Below are 20,803 nucleotides of genomic sequence, written 5' to 3'. Positions count from 1 at the left end.
ATACAACAGTGTGTTTAGGGCATGTTTATGTGAGATCATTTTTCAAATATTAGTGACATCCTCATGATAATGTGCTCTTGTTTCTTGTTCTTCTTTATTTTCTCAGCTTTTTGTTCAAAATGTTGCGTTTTTTAATGAAACTTTCCCACATTCAAGTGTTGATAAAAAAATGCACGAGGCTAGAATTAAACGGGGTTGTTTTTTGTTGTTGTTTAACAGTAGAGGCTGTGTTCTTTCTTTTTATTTATTGCATGTTCAGATATTCATACAACAAAATACTCTGGGGGCTATGAAACTGAAAAATGAAAAATCATCATCATGCTAAAAAAAATAAAAATAACGTTGGAGGGGAAAGAATTAGGTACAAAGTACAAAACACATAATTTAAGTTGCCAGATATAATATATAACTCCTGGGTTCTTGTTAAGACAATAACTGATAAGAAATGAAGTTAAATAACATGACTGGCAACTTATTAACCATTAGTCCTAAACTCAGCCCCCTCCTCCTCACACTCTGATGGACGGTTTATAAAGAGCATCAGACTTCATGAGCTGCTTCACTTTTCTCACAGACATCCACTTCTCTGCACAGGAATGATATCAGGTATTTTTTTTCTTTATTTAAATTTAATTATAATTAATGCATTTCCAGTTTTTTAAATACTAACCAATGTTTACCGTTTTCCTGTAACAGAATATCCTGAATAATGGGGGCCAAGGTTACAGTCGTCAATGAGACTCCTTATACCTGGCACTATGCCACCCAGGACAGAGGGGTGAGAACTTTTGCATTCACTACACCAGATCATTTATGCAATTATATATTCTAAATTCTGTTTCATAGTTATTTTTTCCCCCTAGTTAAAGGGGTCATATAATGGTACATACACTAGTTGATTGTACTGAAATGTGTGTTGGCAGTGCCTTTACACAACCACATCGTATAATGATACAAATCCATCCAGTGGATCTCCTTATATGTATTCCCTCGTCTCAAATCGAGCCGTCGGACGCCCCTCCCACGATTGTTAATTGACAGCAGCGTTTCAACACAGACTGAGCGAGCTGTCATCATAGTCCGCCATTGTTGATACGCTGGAGCAGAATGGCATCTAAGCGATTGTGGTGTTCTGTTCTTGGGTGTAATAACGAACACAGCATAATTTTGATGTTCCTAAATCCGAACCGCTGAAGATGCAGTGGCTGAGTTTTGTTTTCGAAGGGAATATTCCCCACGATCAACGTCAATGCTTTCATGTTTAAGCGAATCATTTCTCACCAGACTGCTTTATAAACGAGGGTCAGTATAAAGCTAAAGTAAAAAGTTTTTCATGACCATTAAGGCTGATTTATACTTCTGCATCAGACCTACGCCGGAGCCTCTACGCTGTAGGCAACGCGTTGGTTTTCATTTATACTTCTGCGTCGTTGTCCTCGTTCAGGCGCGCAGAGGGAGCATGTGAAACCCGAGGGAGCGGTCCTAGAAGACCAATCACAGCGCTTGCGTCCGCGTAGAGTTGACACGTTGTTACATTTTTGGAGAGGTGCACATCAGGGTACGCCGAAGGGTACGCGCGCTACACACAGCCTACGACGTAGCTACGGCGTAAGTTCGACGCAGAAGTATAAATTGGGCTTCAGCTGTAACATCAATCTGTCAATGAACTAAATACATCAGTAAACACATAGCGTTCGTATCTCACTACTCTACCCTGCCAGTACAAACAAAGATAGATCAAAGTGACATTACGTTAACCAACCATTCAGAAACGTCCTGTTCGAGCTTCTTCGGGGCCGTCATCTTGTTCCGGGTCCGACTCCGGTTCAAATTGATACGGTTGCACAGATGTGTCCTCAGAGACTCCCGCTGCCATTCTTTCTCCAAAATATACCCTCAACTGTTGTTAAGGCAACACTCCAAGTGTGTTGTGTCAAAACGCCCCACAGAACAGAGAGGCGGGGTGAGCAAAACTCATTATCATTTAAAGACACATGCACTTAAACGGCGTGCTGAAAACAGAGCTGTTTTTGACCAGGTAAAATTAGTGTTTTCTTACAATACTAATGAGAATACTAATTACAAACTGTTCATTTAGACCCTAAAGAATCATATTAACTTGTACAAAAATGGTATTATATGACCCCTTTAACATGTCTTCTGATTAGCCAGATAATAACTGAAAGTATGACATACTATCTTACAATGTCAGTCTGTTTATTACGTTTCATTTAATTGACTGCTTTTCTGATGGAAACTGATGTATAATTCTGTTCCCCAGTTTACTCGTGTCAATCCTGGCAGTAGAGCAATCTATGAGGAGAAAAAGTTAATCCATCGCTACATCTACGTCAGATATGATCGTCACACGTGGAACAGTTTTAAGTACGAGTTTAACACCCATAAAGGCGACACCTCCTTCATCTTAAGGGAAACCTTCGACCGTTCCAAGATTCAGATGCACTGTACCTCTGAGGGTGGCACTCATTACTGTCCCAACTATGGTAAGTTTCTGCAAGTATTTCAGTTCTGCACTACACTATACAGACAAAAGTATGTGCACCCCCAACCATCACACCCATATGTGCTTGTTGAACGTCCCATTCAAGATTTACTTCTCCTTTGCTGTTATAATAAAGCTCCACTCTTCTGGAAAGGCTTTCCAGTTGATTTTAAAGCGTGGCTGTGGGGATTTGTGTTTATTCAACTACAAGAGCATTAGTGAGGTCAGGGATGGATGTTTGGTGAGGAGGCCTGGGGTGCAGTCAGTGTTCCTGTTCATCCCAATGGTGTTCAGTGGGGTTGAGGTGCAGGCAGAGATGGGCATAAATACATGGAAATGTATTTAAAATACAAATACAAAATACTGTGTGAAAAAATGTATTTAAATACAAATACAGTATTTTGTATTTTGAAAATACACAAAATACATGTGAAATTGGCCATCCAGTGCAGGGATAGGTCACAGTGAATGAAGAAACTACACAGGCCTACTGACTTTACATTCCTAACCTCATCTCTGCCCTCTCTGTCTTTCTTCCTTTCTTTAAAACTTATGCAAAATAGCAGCCATTTATATACTTATTTCTGGTTACCTATTACTTGTGGTGAACACTATTAAAAAATTCATACTGTATGTAAAACTGTGGGAACCTTTTCTGCTATCTAGCAAAGAATATGGATGGGCGATATGACCAAAATCAAAATTTTACTTCACAGTAACAATATCATGGTTTCACAATTCTCAATATCAGTTTTGATTCCACAGCATAAACTGAATTTCAAACTCTTTTGAATTATTATTATTATTATTATTATTATTTTTGTTGCAGGGAGTCCAATGCTTTTTAAGTCATTTTATGTAAAGTTTATTTGTTTCTATAAGTTTATTCATTAGAAAGTGTATCTAAAATTTTAAATTAGAATTAATTTAGATTCATTTGACACTATTTACCCCTTTTTTATTATAATTTTTTTTTATGTAGGCTACAATAAAACTAAAAGCTGAAGATTTTTGTGGTGTATCATTCATCAGTGTTTGTTTTTCCACTCCAACGTTCCAATAATTCCTGCCCACTAAAATCAATTTGCTTACCCCACAAATAGGCCTATCTATGTAAACGATTTAGAAAAAGTTCCATCAATTCACACTTTATATCATCACTATGATATGTAGGGCCCTATTTTAACGATCTGAAACGCAAGTATCAAGCGCGAAACGCAAGTAACTTTGTGGGACGCAAATCTAAAATGGGTTGGTCTGAAGTAGCTTCATTACTCATAGGTGTGGTTTGGGCGTAACGTGAAATAAACCAATCAGAGCGCCATCTCACATTCCCTTAAAAGGCATAGTTCACTTTGAAATAAAATTTTGGTATGTTTTAGCTTACCTCAAGGGCATCCAAGATCTAGGTGTCTTTTTTTCCGCAGTAGTTTCAATTTTTATATTTTTAGGTCAAACCGTTCTTGTCTGTCAGTCATATAATGCAGGTCTATGGTCACTACCTCAAAGAGCATGCACAGAGAAGTCCAAATTAAAACAATTCCCCATCGTCCAAATTAAACAATTCCCCATCGTAAGTACACATTGATGGCCTAAGACACGAAACGAGCGGTTTGTGTGAGAAAACAAACAGTATTTATATCGTTGTTACCTCTTGTACACAGCCACGTCCAAGTGATCTGAGAGCGCGGGCGGGTATAGATATATACACTAGATGTCGACTTAGCTACTGCAGTGATTGGAACGAAACCGTAGCCAAGGCGAAATCTAGTGTATATATCTAGACACTCGTTTCGTGTCTTAGGCCATCAATGTGTACTTACGATGGGGAATTGTTTAATTTGGACGATGGGGAATTGTTTTAATTTGGACTCTGTGCATGCTCTTTGAGGTGGTGACCATCGACCTGCATTATATGACTGACAGACAAGAACGGTTTGACCTAAAAATATCAAAATTGAAACTACTGTGGAAAAAAAGACACCTACATCTTGGATGCCCTTGAGGTAAGCTAAAACATACCAAAATTTTATTTCAAAGTGAACTATCCCTTTAAGTAATAAATGAAAAGCAAAGTTACATTTAACCCCCCACGTACCAGATGTGGGCCAGACACTATGTTGCTCATTATGTTGCTGTCTGGGGCTTATCCAAAATATTATCCAATCCATGGCTCAAAAACCGTGAGTTTTTGGATCCGTTGCACCAGCAGCTTTGGTGCCTATGCTCTGTTGCTATGTATCGTCATCATTGTCCAGCGTTTTGATTGGTTTGCTGGCATGTGGGGATTTCGTGTGCAGGGAAAGCTGTTCTCGAATCGCTTGGCCAAGAGGAAAAGTGTGCTGTTGCTGCCAGATCTCAATCAACGAAAATCACATTGAATTTGATACTAACTAGACTAGACCTAATGAAAAAAATTAATAACTGAAACTATTATTATAGTATTTCATTTTGTCCTTAAAAAAAAAAAAATTTTTAACGAAAACTTTTAAACTGTTTTAAGACAGACCTATTGTAAGCAGACCTTCTGGGCCTCATTTATCAATATAACAAAGAATCGAGCGCAGCAATAATCTTACGACAGGGTTCATGTGTGATTCATGAAACATTCGTATGCTGTCAATCCCATTGTACAAATGAACGTACGTTGATAATTGTGGCGGCTGAAAACTATCGTCTATTGAATATCACGCCCCTAGAGTTTACGTAACCCGGCCAAGAAGAGGAAGTAATCTCATGAAAGAGAAATTGGTCTTACTCCAAAAACACCTGTTTACCTCATAATTGCAAACAATTACATTAATTGATATGTATATTAAATACCAGTAAATAAAAATAACTAAGCAGGAAGTCGAGGCTAAATCTCCTTTCAACTGTATTCATAGACGAGTCCAATCAACCCATTACACATTTTGGGTTCCAAAAACACCTCAAATATGTTCTCCTACAATCTGGCGTCCCCTGCGGATTTTTTTTTCCAGTCACTCTTTCTGCATTGGAGCAGAAAAGCACAGTAGCCCAAAAAGGCCTCTCCTGCAGCAGATCCCAGCTCTCGGACGATGGTCATCAGATGCCTACAAAAGCTACACCAGGCCCAGTCGGTCCGACATAAAAAGAAAGCCCACTCTAACCACTCATTTTGACTACTGGCGAGGCCTGCCAATGCCATGAGTATTGAACCCCCTTCTGACGCTGCGAGTGGCCTATTGTTTGAGGGACTATACTTATCTCCATTCAACTGCCACTCTATGTTAGGGCCAAATTCTCCTCCCCTGGGACAGCCCGCCAAATACCTGATTATATGTAAGTGTGAACTCATGAATTTTATTATTAATTTGTGTTTACATCTCTCAAATAATGTGTTTAGCCAGCTGCAGAGAAACTGGAAACCAGGCAACAAAACATACCGGCACGGTTAGCGAACTCTAATTAGAATTGTGGGCCGAGAAGAGTTTGTAATTGTGCCATGCTGTACCAGGCTCAACTGGAAATTGGAATGGAACCGTTTCTTAGCGTTCCTAGAACCGTTCGGCCCGACGGTGGAAAAGCAGGTAATGATGTTGGCTTGAGAAGACTCGAAACCCGAGACTCAAATTCAGGTTGCATTGTGCACAGCTGTGGCGAACGCTGCCCAAAAGGTTATTGCTCCTATTTTATCAGTTATTTTGTCTATGGGTCGTTGTATTTCTTACAGATTTCTACTTGTTCCAAATCAGATACAGATAATGTAGCATAGTAAGGGGCCGTTTACACGGCACCGTTTATTTTTGGCAGTTCATTTACTCAACAATTGTGTTTGTTGGGCCTGAAAACGCAAACTTGCTATTTTTTGAAAACGATACCATTGTCTCCTTGTAAAGTACAAAAATGTGAATGTGTGAAAATGGTGACATCATGCGTATTACGTGTTCAGTCCATAGGTGTGAAGTTTTTCCTTTACAAAGTGATTTCACCAAGTAGTGGCCTTGCAGCTTTTTTGTTGATCTGTGTGAATGGGGATCGTTTTGACAATGTTGTCGTCTGTATGTGGTAAACGCAAATAATTTTTTTTTTTTTGGTTTTTAGAACATTGTTGTTGTGTAAACTACCCTAAGATTACATTTATATGAATGCATTAGTAATTACGTGTGAATTAATCCTAACTGTCTGTGCAGTGTCTCTACTAATCGTGAAGCTGTAGGTTTTAGTTACTTCAAAAACAAAGACATTTATATATTTCCGTTTTTTAACCAACTTTATTGATAAATCACAGGACAGCGTTGGCAGTATGTTTTTGCACTCCTGAATGTTACTGTGTGATCTGCGTCTGCATGTGTGCGAGCTACTGTCTGTACTAGGGTTGTACTAGGGTTGTACTACTGTCTGGACTAGGGTTGCCAACTTCAGAAAAAGGAAAATAAGGGACAATCGTGGTTCTTTATAAGGGACATTCAAAATATTTGTACTGTACATTTCAGTGTCTGCAGTTAAGTGTGTGTATAAAAGGTTCTCAGACATAAACACATTTGTTTTGCTTAACCTATCAATGCACAATACAATCCTAAAAAGAATTTTAACGTCAGGTTTAACAGGTTGAGGCATTTTACACTACCTTTCTAAAGTTTGGGATTAGTAATCATTTGTTTCAAAGAAATGAAACTGTATTCAGCAAGAATGCATTAAATGTGTCAAAAGTGACAGTAAAGACATGTTAATGTTTCAAAAGCTTTCTATTTCAGATTAATGCTGTTTTTTTTAATATACTTTCAATTCATCAAAGAATCCCCCAAAAAATTTAGACTACTGTTTTCAACATGGATTTCCCATTACAGTATCACCCTGAATATCATCATGATTTGTTTGCAATATAATTTACAAATGCATACACAAAAATATGTTCCTGCTGCATTTTACTCGCATACACCTAGTTTGCAGAACAAATTAAAACGACAAACTAAATGTTCTCGTGGTGTCTGCCGTTGCTAAGCAATCATGAGCCGCATTTTCCATGATGATGAAGTTTCAGCAAAGGATAAATGGATTTTGAGCCCTTGCAGTCTGCATGTGATGTGCGAGCTACTGTCTGTACGTGTGTGCTTTTTACAATGTAGCAGCACATTAGATTAGAAAGGCGATTCACTTAACTGCAGAGGTGGGTAGAGTATCCAAAAATTTACTCAAGTAAAAGAACAAGTACTTATAGAAATATTTACTCAAAGTAAAAGTAAATGTAATAATATTAATAGGTACTTGACTAAGAGTAAAAAAGTATCCAATGAAAAAACTACTTAAGTAGCAGTTACTAGTTACTTTGTGTGTGTGTGTGTGTGTGTGTGTGTGTATATATATATATAATAAAAATACAATAACATGTTAATATTTAGATAGATGATTTCATTAATGAATAATTACATATCTGTGCAGCAAACACAGAAGAGAAAAGCATTATTTGTTAGCATATTAGCCCGAAAATTATTGCATGTCCTGTTTAATAATAATGTAAACAGCTACATATGGATTATTAGACACAGTTGAAATAAAGTGAACGTGCAAAGTTTTTTAAAGTCTTCACCTGTGCTCGCGCTCATAACTTCAAAATGTTTTTAAATGTAAATGTCTGCAGGCGTGTGTAAACTGGTTAACTTTTCATGACAAACAGGTCGCCGCCACTGTGCAATACCACAAATTAGTGCGGGTTGGCAGGTGTTCATTTTATACTCTGTGAACAATGGTAGCTTACTTAAAGGCACACTATGTAATTTTTCGCCACTAGAGGTCGTTTAGTCAAAACAAAGGCGTAGCTTGATGACACCTTGATTTCGCGTAATCATGGGAGTTGTTGTCTTCTCTACAGCCGGTGGAGAATACGACGGGACTCGGGCAGAAATCATATTCATGGATGACCGGTAATGAAAATTAGCCCATGATTTACTCACCCTCAAGTCATCCTAGGTGTATATGACATTCTTCTTTCAGACGAATAAAATTGGAGTTATATAAAAAATGTCCTGGCTGTTCCAAGCTTTATAATAGCAGAGAATGGCTGTTTCTGTTTTGAAGTCCATAAAAGTGCATCTATCCATCATAAAAGTGCTCCACACGGCTCTGGGGGGTTAATAAAGACCTTCTGAAGCTATGCGTTTGTGTAAGAAAAATATTAATATTTTAAACTTTATAAAGTAAACTAACTAGCTTCCATCCAAACAATCATACGGATTCCACTTAAGTGTAAAGCACAACTTATGCGAGTAATGCGACGTACTGCTGATATTTACGCTACGCTAATTACGCCATAATGCACTACACTACTTCCAACGCGCAAGTAGACAGTGTTTGGCCGGAAGCTAGAATTTTACTTTGTAACATGTTAAATATGAATATTTAACCCTTAAACCCTTAAAGCAAGTGACAAAAAAAAAAAAAAAAAAAAAACAATACCAGCAAAGCAAATAAACTCCCCTTTTTGTTAAGCTTTAGTATTACAGCTCGTCAGACATTAATATGTGCATATATATTTATACGCCTGTGGATATATATATATATATATATATATATATATATATATATATATATATATATATTTATACACCAGCAAAGAGACTTAAAGGATTAGTTCACTTTCAAAAAATGTTTTGCTGATAATTTACTCACCCCGATGTTATCCAAGATATCCATGTCTTTCTTTCTTCAGTCGAAAATAAATTAGGGTTTTTGAGGAAAACATTCCTGGATTTTTCTACACAGAATGAACTTCAATTGCAACCAACTATACCAATGTTCAAAGAAGGTTCAAATGTCCGTCTCAATGCAGCTTCAAAGTCTCTACACGATCCCAGTCGAGAAATAAGGGTCTTATCTAGCAAAACGATCTGTCATTTTCAAAAAAATTATAATAATAAAAAGAAAAGAAAAGAATAATAATAATAATTATATATATATATATATATATATATATATATATATATATACACTTTTTAACCACAAATGCTCATCGTGTACCATCTCTGAGATAATAATAATAAATTAAAACAAAGATGTCGGACGATTTTGAAGTTGGAGGAGAAAATGAGATGACATTTTTCGCCCTTCCCTACCTTTTTGAAATGGAGTACACAGACAAATAACTTTGATAGATGACGTGATGCGTGACCTTTCCAACGTGATGACGTAATGCGTGGCACATCTCAGAGATGGTGATTTTGAAAAAATGGCCAAAAAAGAGAATTACATACCCCACCTTTAATAAACAATTAATCCTGAGTGTTCACGGGACAAACAGGTTAATTGATTGTAATATTAATTTACAACATCAAGTTAACTATATTAACTGATCCAAATATTCATAATCAATAATAACCAGTTATTATTGATTATTAATATTTCATAGAGCTAATTTGCTACATGATAGTAGTAGAGATAAAAAGATAATGAAATAAAAAGATAAAGCCCCATCCAATACAGTCTCAATTGTGCGGTTAATACAAACAATAGAGGCATCTCTAATGTACAGCTGCTTGTGGCTAGTGCGGAAAGATAGCGGGTAATTATTTCAAATTGAGTAACCCATAAACCGATAAAGTGTAATCTGTAGGTTGTTTCTAATCTTGTGGTGTCTGATGATATCTTTAAACAGGAAAAATTGAAGAAGATGAAAAACAAAGACAGCGAGAGGAGGAGAGAAGACGTCTGGAACGTTTGGAACGTGAGCAGAGGATTCAACAGGAGCTGGAAAGAGAGAGTGAATCATCCAGACTCAAGCTTTCTCGAGCAACTGAGCGGCTTCGTGAAAAACAGAGCTTCAGAGGTCATGAGCAACATCATGAACGCACACAAGTTCTCCATCAGCAAATAGAAGATGACGCTGCTGCGATCGAGAGGGACGAGGTATGACTAATTTGGATTGAGCAACATAACTGTATATATAGTATGTGATAAAATATCACTTTTTCCTGAGACCCATTTTTGTTTTGCACATTTATCTAGGTTACTGATGTTGAAGAAAAATTCAAAGACATGTTGTTAAAGTACCAGATCACAGAAGATAAAGAGATACAAGATGACCAGATTTGGGACAGGATTAATAGGCTCCAGAATGAGCTTGCAGTTCAGTATTGTAGAGAAAAGAACCTTTCAGTATGGACTCAGTTTACATTTGATCATGCCATACGATATAATGAGCTGTCTCTTACAGAGAAGCTTACAGTTCTTGAGGCATCTCTACAGTTCATTCTGCACAGTAGCACTGAAGATGCCAAAGATGATGAAGATCAGCCGCTTGGCTGGGAGAAGTATGACTTTCTCTTGGGTTTGGTGGAGCAGCTTAATTCCACAAATGCAACTTTGGCAGAACACATTTTATTAAATGTACTTGACATAATCTCAGAGCTTTCACCACAAAGTAGGGACATTTTGGGTCAAATGTTGTTCAACAGAATCTGGACACCAACAGAAATAATGCTCTTCATTTGCAAAAGTCCAGGTATCAAATGTGATCAACTCGATTCAGTTCTCCACACAGCGCAAACCTACCACCTGGACTGCATCCACGTTCTCTCTGCTCTTACGAATGAAAACCCTTTAATGTTTCTTCAAGAACAAATAAAAAACGACAAAGAAAAAGACGCTGACACAATTGTGAAGGAACTTCGTGAAGCAAACTGCCCAGAGAAAGTCTTGGTTCTGTTGAAAGATGTGCTTAGATACGTAGAGTCAGAACTACCAAAGTATCAATTGGTGGACCTTAACAAAGAAAAAATCGCAGATTTGAAAAGGAAAATAACTTCTCTTAATCTTACAAACCCAGATATTAACATTCTGAAAGACGTATTAATTGGAATGTCAATAGCAGTGCAAGACTGTTCAACAATCACCACAAAAGACAACATGAAGATTCAAGGCTATTTTCCAAGATGTACACAACTAGCATCATTGCTTTTGCTCCTCCTGGCACAGCTGACAGAAGATAAAGGATGTCTTCTAGAGATTGGCACAGGTGAGGGCAAGTCCTGTATCTTAGCCATGTTTGCAACAATTCTGGCCATCCGTGGAACAAAAGTGGACATTGTGACAAGCTCTCCAGTTCTAGCCAGACGAGATCAAGAAGAGTGGAAAAAGTTTTTTGAAATGTTTGGTGTCACCTCATCTGTAGTACCTCCACGTTACTCAAGTGACCATTCACCAGAGAAACAAGAGGAACATCTTAAAGATGCTTACAGGCAACAAATAGTATATGGCACAGTGGGAGCCTTTGCAGCAGACATACTTAAACAGGAATTTGAGAAGAGGACTACTCGCGGTACAAGACAGTTTGAGCTCGTAATTGTGGATGAAGTGGACTACATGACCTTGGATAATGGAGTTCAAGTAACATTCTTGTCCCATGAATCTAGTGGATTTAGGCATGTGGAGCAAGTTCTTTCCAACATATGGGCCATGATATCTACTTGTCAACCAATTGAAATGCTTGAAACAGGGGAGATAAAATGGGCGACAAGGATACAGTACTTTCATAAAGCTGTAACAGCAGCCGTTATGGGACAGGAAACAGACAGCTTTTCAGCAAATGAGATCTTGCTACCCGGAATGACTTTGGGATTTTACACTCAGGAGGATATTGAAATGATACGTCAAGCTGAGCGCAAGGAAGGAATTGAAGATGATGTGAAAGAGGATGGAATGTCTAAAGCATTATCTGGAGTCATGAAGAAACTTGGAGTTTCACAACAGTATGATCTTCTGAGTATATTTGAGGAGGTCTTGGAGAAAAGTGCAGTGTTTAAGTGCTATTCATTAGAGAACAAGAAAGCAAAATGTTTTGAAGCTCAGGAAAAACGAGGTGACCTTAATGTTGAAATGCTACTGCTGGAAGGAGGACTGGCATGTGAAATCATGTCTGAGAAATCCCTCATTGATGCAACTGTAAGCACAATAAAGTCATATATCAAGTACTCAGATAACCTCCAAACAGCCAAAGAATCCAACAACTTCATTGTCATCCCTGTTTTTTTGAAAAGCTACGTTGAGAATCAGTTACCAGTTTTTGTTGAGAATGCACTAAAGGCTGTTGAGATGTCACGGGGCCGGGAATACATGATCGACACCTCACCGGCCGCTGAAAGAGTTGCTGACAGTCATGACAAAGGCGAGTATAATGCAATAATTCCAGTGGACTTCAAAGCGAGTGGTGTGCTGGAGAAAAACAAGAAGTGGGGTAATGGTCTGCAACAATTTTTGGAGTTCAAGCACCAACTTGCGATTTCTCCAATATCCAATGTGACAAACTACATGTCAAATTTCCATTATTTTCAAAGGTATCTCAGTGGGAGTGGTATATTTGGTGTTTCTGGTACATTAGGAGGTAAGGCAGATCAGGACTTTCTGGCAAGACATTATAAAGCAAAGAGCTACACTGTACCTGCACATCGCCATAAAAGGGTGGTGGAGCTTCCAGTCGTCCAGGTGAAAGGTGGGAATCACCAATGGATCCAGACCATTTGTGAAACTTCATGGAAAGTAGCAGAGAGAGGACAAGTTGTCTTGGTAATTTGTGAAGATGTTAAAACAGCAGATGAACTACATGAGAAAATACAAGATGGTGGCAGATTTAAGGCAGAACAGATTACTCTGTACACAATCAGTGAGAAGCACAACATTGAAAGAGAGAAATTCTGTGCAGGCAGAATAATCATTGCTACAAATCTCGGAGGACGGGGTACAGACATCAAGGTTGATGAAAGTGTGAATAAGTGTGGTGGTCTTTTCGTTCTTCTTACTCACTTTCCACCCAACCGAAGAGTGGAGAAACAAATATTTGGTCGTACATCTCGAAAAGGCAATCCTGGGATGGTCCAGATGGTTGTGAACTGTGATCATCTCGCACCAGCTTACCAAGGTCAGTCTGTGGAAATCATGCGCCAGCTAAGAGAGGATTATGAAATCAAACGAATCCATGACATGGAAACTGATGAGCTGGTTGAAATAAACCTAAAGGAAAATCTGTTTTCCACATTTTGTACATTGTTGAAAAAATTTGATGGGCATTACACACAGCAAGAAAAACTGGACCCCATGGGAATGGAGCTCAAAGATATTCCTGATTGCTTTAAACATCATCAGCCTAAGTTTGATTATCAGCCAGCCATCAACGCTTTGAAAGAATCTTGGGCCTTGTGGTTGACCCTTCACGAAGATCACATCAATAGGCATGATGACTTCAGAAAACTTGAAGCAGATCTTATTAGGGCAATAAACGAAACAAGTGGAAAGCTGCTGCGAGGAAATTGTGATAATTTCTATGATCACGTCAAACAAGCAATTGTACGAACTGATCTACACTGCCGCGACAAATCCAAAAATGCCTTTGGAGCTGAATCCTATTGGAAAAAAGTTGCTAACTTTGACCCACACTACAAGGCTGTGGCACTCTATAACCAAGCATACATCACCATCAACCTCGGTAAGGATAACTATAAAGCAGACGCTATGAAACTGCTGGAAGATGCAAAGAAATCAATTGACGTCTACGTCTCAGAAGTCTCAAACACAATGGTCTCATGTAACTTATCAGTCACTGGTAACAAAGATCAGAGTACAGACAACAACAACTTTCAGAGCCAAATGGAGGCCAGAATGAACATCTTTAAGTCTTGGAAGACGTACATTGATAATGCATCGGATAAACTTAAAGAGCTGGAGAAAAACAACAGTGACGCCATAACAGAAGACTGTTCAGTCTACACTCTGTCTGAAGAAAAGAACTTCATCATCACTAATGAGCTGAGATCATTATACGACTATGGCCTCGGTGTTGTTTTTGAGGTGAAAAAGAAGCCCAAGTTTTGCATCGATGCTTTGATTTGTTTCATACTCGGGGTGGTGCAGGTTCTCGCTGGGATTCTTATTTGTGCGCTGTCATTTGGAACAGCCAGCCAGTTTGGAATGGGCCTGATTTCAGAAGGAGTTTCTGACATGTTCAGTGGAATAGAGGGGATGATAAAGGGCACATTTGATTGGGTGTCATGGGCAATATCTAAGAGTATCAGCATTGGGCTTGCTTTGTTAACGGCTGGCTTTAGCGTTATCAAGAAAGCAGTTACTGCAGTGTTTAAAGTGACAAAAAGTCTCCTCAATGGTACAAAGTCTTTCTCTTCTGTTGCATCTGAATTCATTAAATCAGGAAAGGCAATGTTTACCTCATTCAAAGGAAGTGTTAAGTCTGGTTTATCATCCCTTGGTAAGTCTACACTGAAAAACATGACAACTTCAACAGTGGTTAGACAAAACTTAAAAGTTGCTGCTATATATGCAGCTAAGGAAATCGGGAAAAAGACTGTGCTTACAGTCATGAACTTCGCAATCGATGAAGCACTTAAGGAAGTCTTTAAGAACATTTTGCAAAGAAGTTTTGAGAATGTCGTTACTTCATCGGTGAAGCAGAGCCGTAAACTGGATCAGGCTCTTGTCGAATTCATCAGCTCAGGCATTCCGAAAGCTGCCTTGAAAAAAGAGAATTTCAAGATTGACCAGAATTATGAGAAGCAAATAGAAAAATCAGTTGGCATGCTCTGCGAAGAGATAATTCCTCACCTCATACTGGACTGTACCACAGCACGAGAAGTAATCAGCAAACTTTCTGAGGTGTGTGAAGGAGCAACAGAGATTATGAAAAAGGCAAAACTGTCAGGTGTGCTAGAAACAGCAAAGCTGGCTCTGAAAGTAGCTGAGTACTCAACAACTCTCTGTCAAATATTGGGAGCCATACCAACAAAGGAGATTATAGACCAGAAATTTGTTCCTGAATTACTGGAGAGCATCAGTGAGCTTGAAAAAGAAATGACAAAGTATGACCAAGATGGACGACACAGATTACAAGATGTACAACGCCTTAAAGGAGAACTTCTACAGATTATCGCTCAGAAAATTTCTGAGGAATTCATCAGTTCCTGTTCTACACACATGACTTCTTTAATGACCAGCACATTTAAGAGTGAGTTGAATAGTGCCACAGGACAGGCGCTAGACAAGGTCATGCGCAGACATAAGACTCAGCGTTTCTTTGATGACCAGAGAGGAAAACACAACAAGAAATCTGCGAGCCACAAGGAAGTGGAACAGCTGTCAGTTGAGGACAAAACAAAACTAATGCAGTATACAGAAGATATGTGCAAAACTGATCAGCCTGTTACAGCCCTTGATGTATACGTGCTCACAAAAAGTAACCTGCTCGATGGAAAAGGAATTAAACTCACTGTCGTTGATGAAAATGGGAAACAGCTCACTGAGGAACGTTACACGGGAACCACCAAATCAGCTGGCGATATAAAACTGAGATTAACTAAATCTGCAAGAGCCCCACATACATCACAGTAAGACTAATTACTAGAGCAGTATAAAGCCCTCGTATAGAAATACATTTCAGTTCATGTTTATGAACTTTGTGTACTGAATGTGGTTACTTTTAATTTTAAAAACAGAGCTGATGCACAGCTATACAGCGGCCATTTTGACATTGTGCAGGATGATGGCAAGATAATCAGCGTTAACTCGGATCATCAGAGTGCTCTTTATCATGCTGTAGCACAAGCAACTGGCAGCAAGATGGAGGACGCATTGGTGCTACGTAAGAAAGTGAAAAATGAGGTGAGTATACTTAATTCATGGCTCTGATTTCTTCATGGGACAATGGGCCTCATTCATCAATCTAACGTAGAATCGAGTGCAGATCCAAGTGCAGAAATCGTCGTACGACAGGGTTCATGTGTGATTCATGAAACATTCGTGTGTTGCCAATCCCATCGTATAAATTATCATATGTTGATAAATGTGGCGTCTCAAAACAATTGTCATTTGAAAATCACGCCCCTAAAAATTCACGTTTTAAAAGCCTTGAACCTAGGGTTTACGACATGAGAGGAAGTAATCATGAAAAGATAAATCTTTTGATCTTACTCCAAAAACACCTGTTATCCTCATAATTGCAAACAGTTAAATTAATTTATATGAATATTAAATACTGGTTAATAAAACAAAACATTTACAAACATTAAAAACTATGGAAATGACCTTTCGCTCGTATGTTTGTTTTGTAATTGAGGGCCTAAGTGTGCACATCCTAAGTGTAAAAGCCAGATTTTCGCTCTCAGATTGACTGATGTACTGAAATCATTCGCTGTTTCTCAGACAGACTGACCAACCAACCAACCAACAGATCACTTTATTCATGCCAAAGGGAAAAAGTTTTTTAACAGCACATCCACAAGTGTTTTATACTTCTAACACCACAAGCAGTATACCAACATTTATCATTTTTATTTATAAAAAAATAACCACACCTTTTAAACGATTTCCTATAGCCACTTACATTATAACCGCTATAAACAGTTGTTCACTCACCAGCATCTTTTAAAAATAATTTGTTAATAAATAATAATAAAAAACACAGAACTTGTCATGTTACTGAAAAAACGCAGTGTAAATGTCTCTGTCCTAAAGATGTTGGAAAACTTACAGCTTTACATCTGACTGTTGGAGCTGGAGACTCCTTCCATAACTGTGAAATATACAGATGGTACTTACCCAGAATGCATTTTTATTTTTTATTTTTTTACCACTTTATTTCTGCAATTGACCGCTAAGTGAATCTATAACCATAGATGTTGTGGAGTGGACGTATCACAGCTCATTTTCGTGAGTAGCAGACAACCGTGCAATATGCAGATTATATAAAAAAGAAATACTATCAATACAAATTTTTTAAATCACACTCACATAACCAAATGTACTAATCAAAAGCCAATATAAGGCTGTTTAGAACAAATTCAAACAGAGCTGTAAATGTCAAAATTGTGTTTGACTTTTTCATGGACTGCGCTTTATAATGCAGTAAAAACAACACATTTCAAAACAGATCACTACAATGAACAAATTAGTGTTGGCAGAATATTTACATTTACATTGAATCATTTAACAGACACTTTTATCCAAAGCGACTTACAAATAAGGAGAGCAATAGAAACAATCAAACTAACAATAGGACAAGTGCTGTGACCCTTCCCAGTTCAGTCTAACGCAGTATATGTAATAAAAAATAAATAAAAATAGATATATAACAGAAGAGAAGAGAAAATAATAGAAAGTGTTCGTATTAATGGTTTATTATAACTTTAAAAAGACTAAACATTTTGTTGACTAAAATTACTATACAAAAAGAAAAACCCAACAAAATAGTATCGCTTTAAACTTAAAGAACAATTTACATAAATTCTCAGGACAGTTTTATTTATTTATGACAGGTTTGCATGAGTTTACTGAGATGTGATTTTATGTAAAATTGTATGTAAAAATTGTATGTAAAATCTGTGTAGTACAGGAAAAAAGATGGATGAAAATCCCATTCCTGACCAATCAGTGTACAGCATTACTCAATCACCTGCACATGTTATGAGAGATGATCAGGATTGTGTTTAATCTCACACTCTTAATTTCTCATTAGATCCAGACAAACCTTGAATTGTACAAACCCCTTCTCCAGAGAGAATACGACTTCTGTCAAAAAAACACCGGGATATACAACATAACTGGAGGAATTAGAAAGGAGACAGACATCGCACTGCAGAAATACTTACAGAGTGTTAAATTCATCAGAAGTGATGAACGTATCCTCATCAAAATGTACCATCTTGGATTTGTTGGTGAATATAACAGGTAAAGTGTGATGTGGAAAGATAAGACCCAAAAGCGAAGTAGAGGAACAGTCTCTTTAATATAGAGAAAAGTCAGTATAACAGAAATATGCTTCTTCTTAGAAAAATAACAGAAATGTCGCCATCAAGGCTGTAGCTCAAAAACATGAAACAGAAAGTCTCGTTCCGAGTAGGCAACGGCAAGCAGTCAGAGAAGGGAATCCAGCGGGCGCTGTCCTCTGATCTCTTATGAGAAATAGCGGCAAGCAGTTGGAGAGGAGAATGCTCTGGGTGTTCGTCAGCAACCGGCAGGCTGGACAGAGTGCAGAACAAAAGGTTACAATCGAACAGATAGGAATAGACCTGTGCCTGGCTGGACGAATGATCGGTCTTGCATTAGAGTAGACTCGGACAGGACTCGGACAGGACTCGGACAGGACTCGGACAGGACTCGGACAGGACTCGGACAGGACTCGGACTCGGACAGGACTCGGACAGGACTCGGACAGCAGGTAAAGTGAAGCCTCTTGCATGAGTTGAATACGAAATAATCTGGCAAAGAAGCAGGGAAAAAGGGAAGCTAGAAGTAGCAAACACAATTAGAGAAAACAGAGAACAGGTGTGAAGGAATTAGCGTGATGACAAGTAGTAACTAGAAACAGCTGAGGATGAGGAAAGGAGAGCTGAGGTTATGTGTGTGTGTGACCAGAAGAGGGAGACAGAGAAAGATACCAGAATGATGACATAAAGTTTCTGATCGCTGAAGCTGTTATTTATTCACAACACAATAGGACTGTGTCTGGAGATCCACAATGGAAATAGAGAAGATTCACCTGATACACTAAATATACAGTATATATATATAATTTAGGTATTGAAAAATAGTATTCATAATCAGGAGTGTCATTTGTCCATTTATTTGATTCCACACAGCAACAGAATCTAGAGGAAGATCATATCCTCACCTGAGCTCTAAATCAGCTTACTAGTTTAAATGAGCAGATTTCATGCTAATTTCATTCTATCAAATTGTCAGTAATTCTCATTCTCTCTGGACAGTGTTCAAAGTGCTCAGAGGTCCAGTAAGAACAACACAGGGACACTGAACACGAGCCATATTCCACCCAAGGACTCCATCAGACTAGCTCTGACGTTCATAGAAAACCCAAACTCAGAGAGCGAGTTTAAAAATAAAAACCCTGAGCTTCATAAACTGATCAGCAGCATAAAGACTGACAATAATGGACAGAACTTGATTGCCATGGAGGTTCTGGGACACGATCACAGACGAGCTTTAACTACGGGCCCAAGCAGCCGCTCACAGATGGCCAGGTAACGTTCACAGTTACGGACCAAATCCTCATCCAGAATTCCAATGAACACTACAGGAATCTGTAGCAATATTTAACACTGAATATTTTAGGTATAGCATCACAAAAGGTTAAATCTGCTTTTAACATTTGTTTTTTACAGGAAACTTCTAGCAGACTCAATGATTAGTGGAGACGTGGAGCTTCTGCTGAAACACTCCATGATTCTTCATCACCCGTTTACTTCACAAAAGCTCAGAGAAGCTCTAGGTAAGAAACTCTTGAGGTGTTAATCCTGTAAAACATGTGTATAATCTACCCTCCAGCAGATACTGTGATGTTTCAGGGTGTTTACGGTAGACATGATAATGCAGGAGCTTTTATGGTGAAAATGTAATCTTTGACCAATTAGATAAGAAAGATGAAAGAGTTTTATTGTCATTTGAGCCATTTACAACGATACAGTAGAACGATATAAAAGTCTCTAAAGACTTGGTGCAACATTACAGAAGTCACAGACAGCAGTGAACACACTCAACAACATGTAGCACACAGATTAGAGGAAGACAAACTGGCGGTACACAACGGACAAGACAATGTATACAACACAGAAAATAAAGTGTAATTAAGTAAATAACTAATGTTTTTCATAATGGCAATGAGATGTTGTTTTGATTGTTCTTTGTGAATATGAAACTATTCCAAAGCATATGTTTGGTTTGTCGCCATTGTACATACATCTTTTACTGTAAATAATGACAAATGAAAACAGCCAGCTAAAATGTTTTATTTATATAATGAGAGCTGACCATAGACCATTGTAAAATTGTTATTAATCTCTAAGAAAAAAACATACATTTTAAATGTCATTGCTTTGAAGGATTTTAAGGAGGTCTTCAAGGGATAATTCAATTACTATTTTATTTTATATTACAACATTAACAGAGCTGTCGTGTTGCTGCACTTGATAATATTCTTGTGTGTAATTCCAGGTGACAGCGTTCTGTCTCAGAGCTGCGTTTTGTCAGATGAAAGCATCCGAGGCTACTATAAAGCAGGATACCGAAACCTGGTGTCGGAGTACAGCCGTGTGGGAATCCTGGATCAGACGCAGCGCGAGCGTCTGGATGAGTGGGTGAATCAGGATCGACACGAGGACACCAACACTGAGGAGTATGGAAAACTTCTGCAGGGATTCAACAAAAAATGAATGTGTTCTCTTCAACACCTCATGATGAAGATGTTGGTGATGGCTATGGAAAGTAGCAAATGATTGATCTCTACCCCTAAAATCGCATTTACGGCAAAAAAAAAAAAAGCATTTTAGCAAA

General features: G+C 38.2%; 1 protein-coding gene across 1 annotated transcript; it reads left to right on the top strand.

Moving 5' to 3' along the window:
- The first annotated feature begins 525 nt into the window (after positions 1-525).
- On the top strand, positions 526-20,772 carry LOC309496032 (uncharacterized protein). Its single transcript, XM_082165949.1, has 10 exons — positions 526-606; positions 697-778; positions 2,282-2,504; positions 10,116-10,366; positions 10,466-15,846; positions 15,955-16,120; positions 17,973-18,184; positions 19,222-19,494; positions 19,636-19,742; positions 20,465-20,772. The coding sequence occupies exons 2-10, from the start codon at positions 710-712 to the stop codon at positions 20,680-20,682; spliced, it is 6,900 nt and encodes a 2,299-aa protein (XP_082022075.1). The 5' UTR covers positions 526-606; positions 697-709; the 3' UTR covers positions 20,683-20,772.
- Positions 20,773-20,803: the final 31 nt, after the last annotated feature.

The sequence above is a fragment of the Leuciscus leuciscus genome (genome assembly GCF_965113295.1).
Source record: "Leuciscus leuciscus genome assembly, chromosome: 4".
Taxonomy (NCBI): Eukaryota; Metazoa; Chordata; class Actinopteri; order Cypriniformes; family Leuciscidae; genus Leuciscus; species Leuciscus leuciscus.
This window is presented reverse-complemented; position numbering and strand designations above follow the sequence as displayed.

Coding starts and splice junctions, on each gene's coding strand:
- LOC309496032 (XM_082165949.1), top strand. CDS start 710: ATGGGGGCCAAGGTTACAGTCGTCAATGAGACTCCTTATACCTGGCAC. Junction 779..2,281: donor ATGCCACCCAGGACAGAGGG/GTGAGAACTTTT, acceptor TCTGTTCCCCAG/TTTACTCGTGTCAATCCTGG. Junction 2,505..10,115: donor TCATTACTGTCCCAACTATG/GTAAGTTTCTGC, acceptor ATCTTTAAACAG/GAAAAATTGAAGAAGATGAA.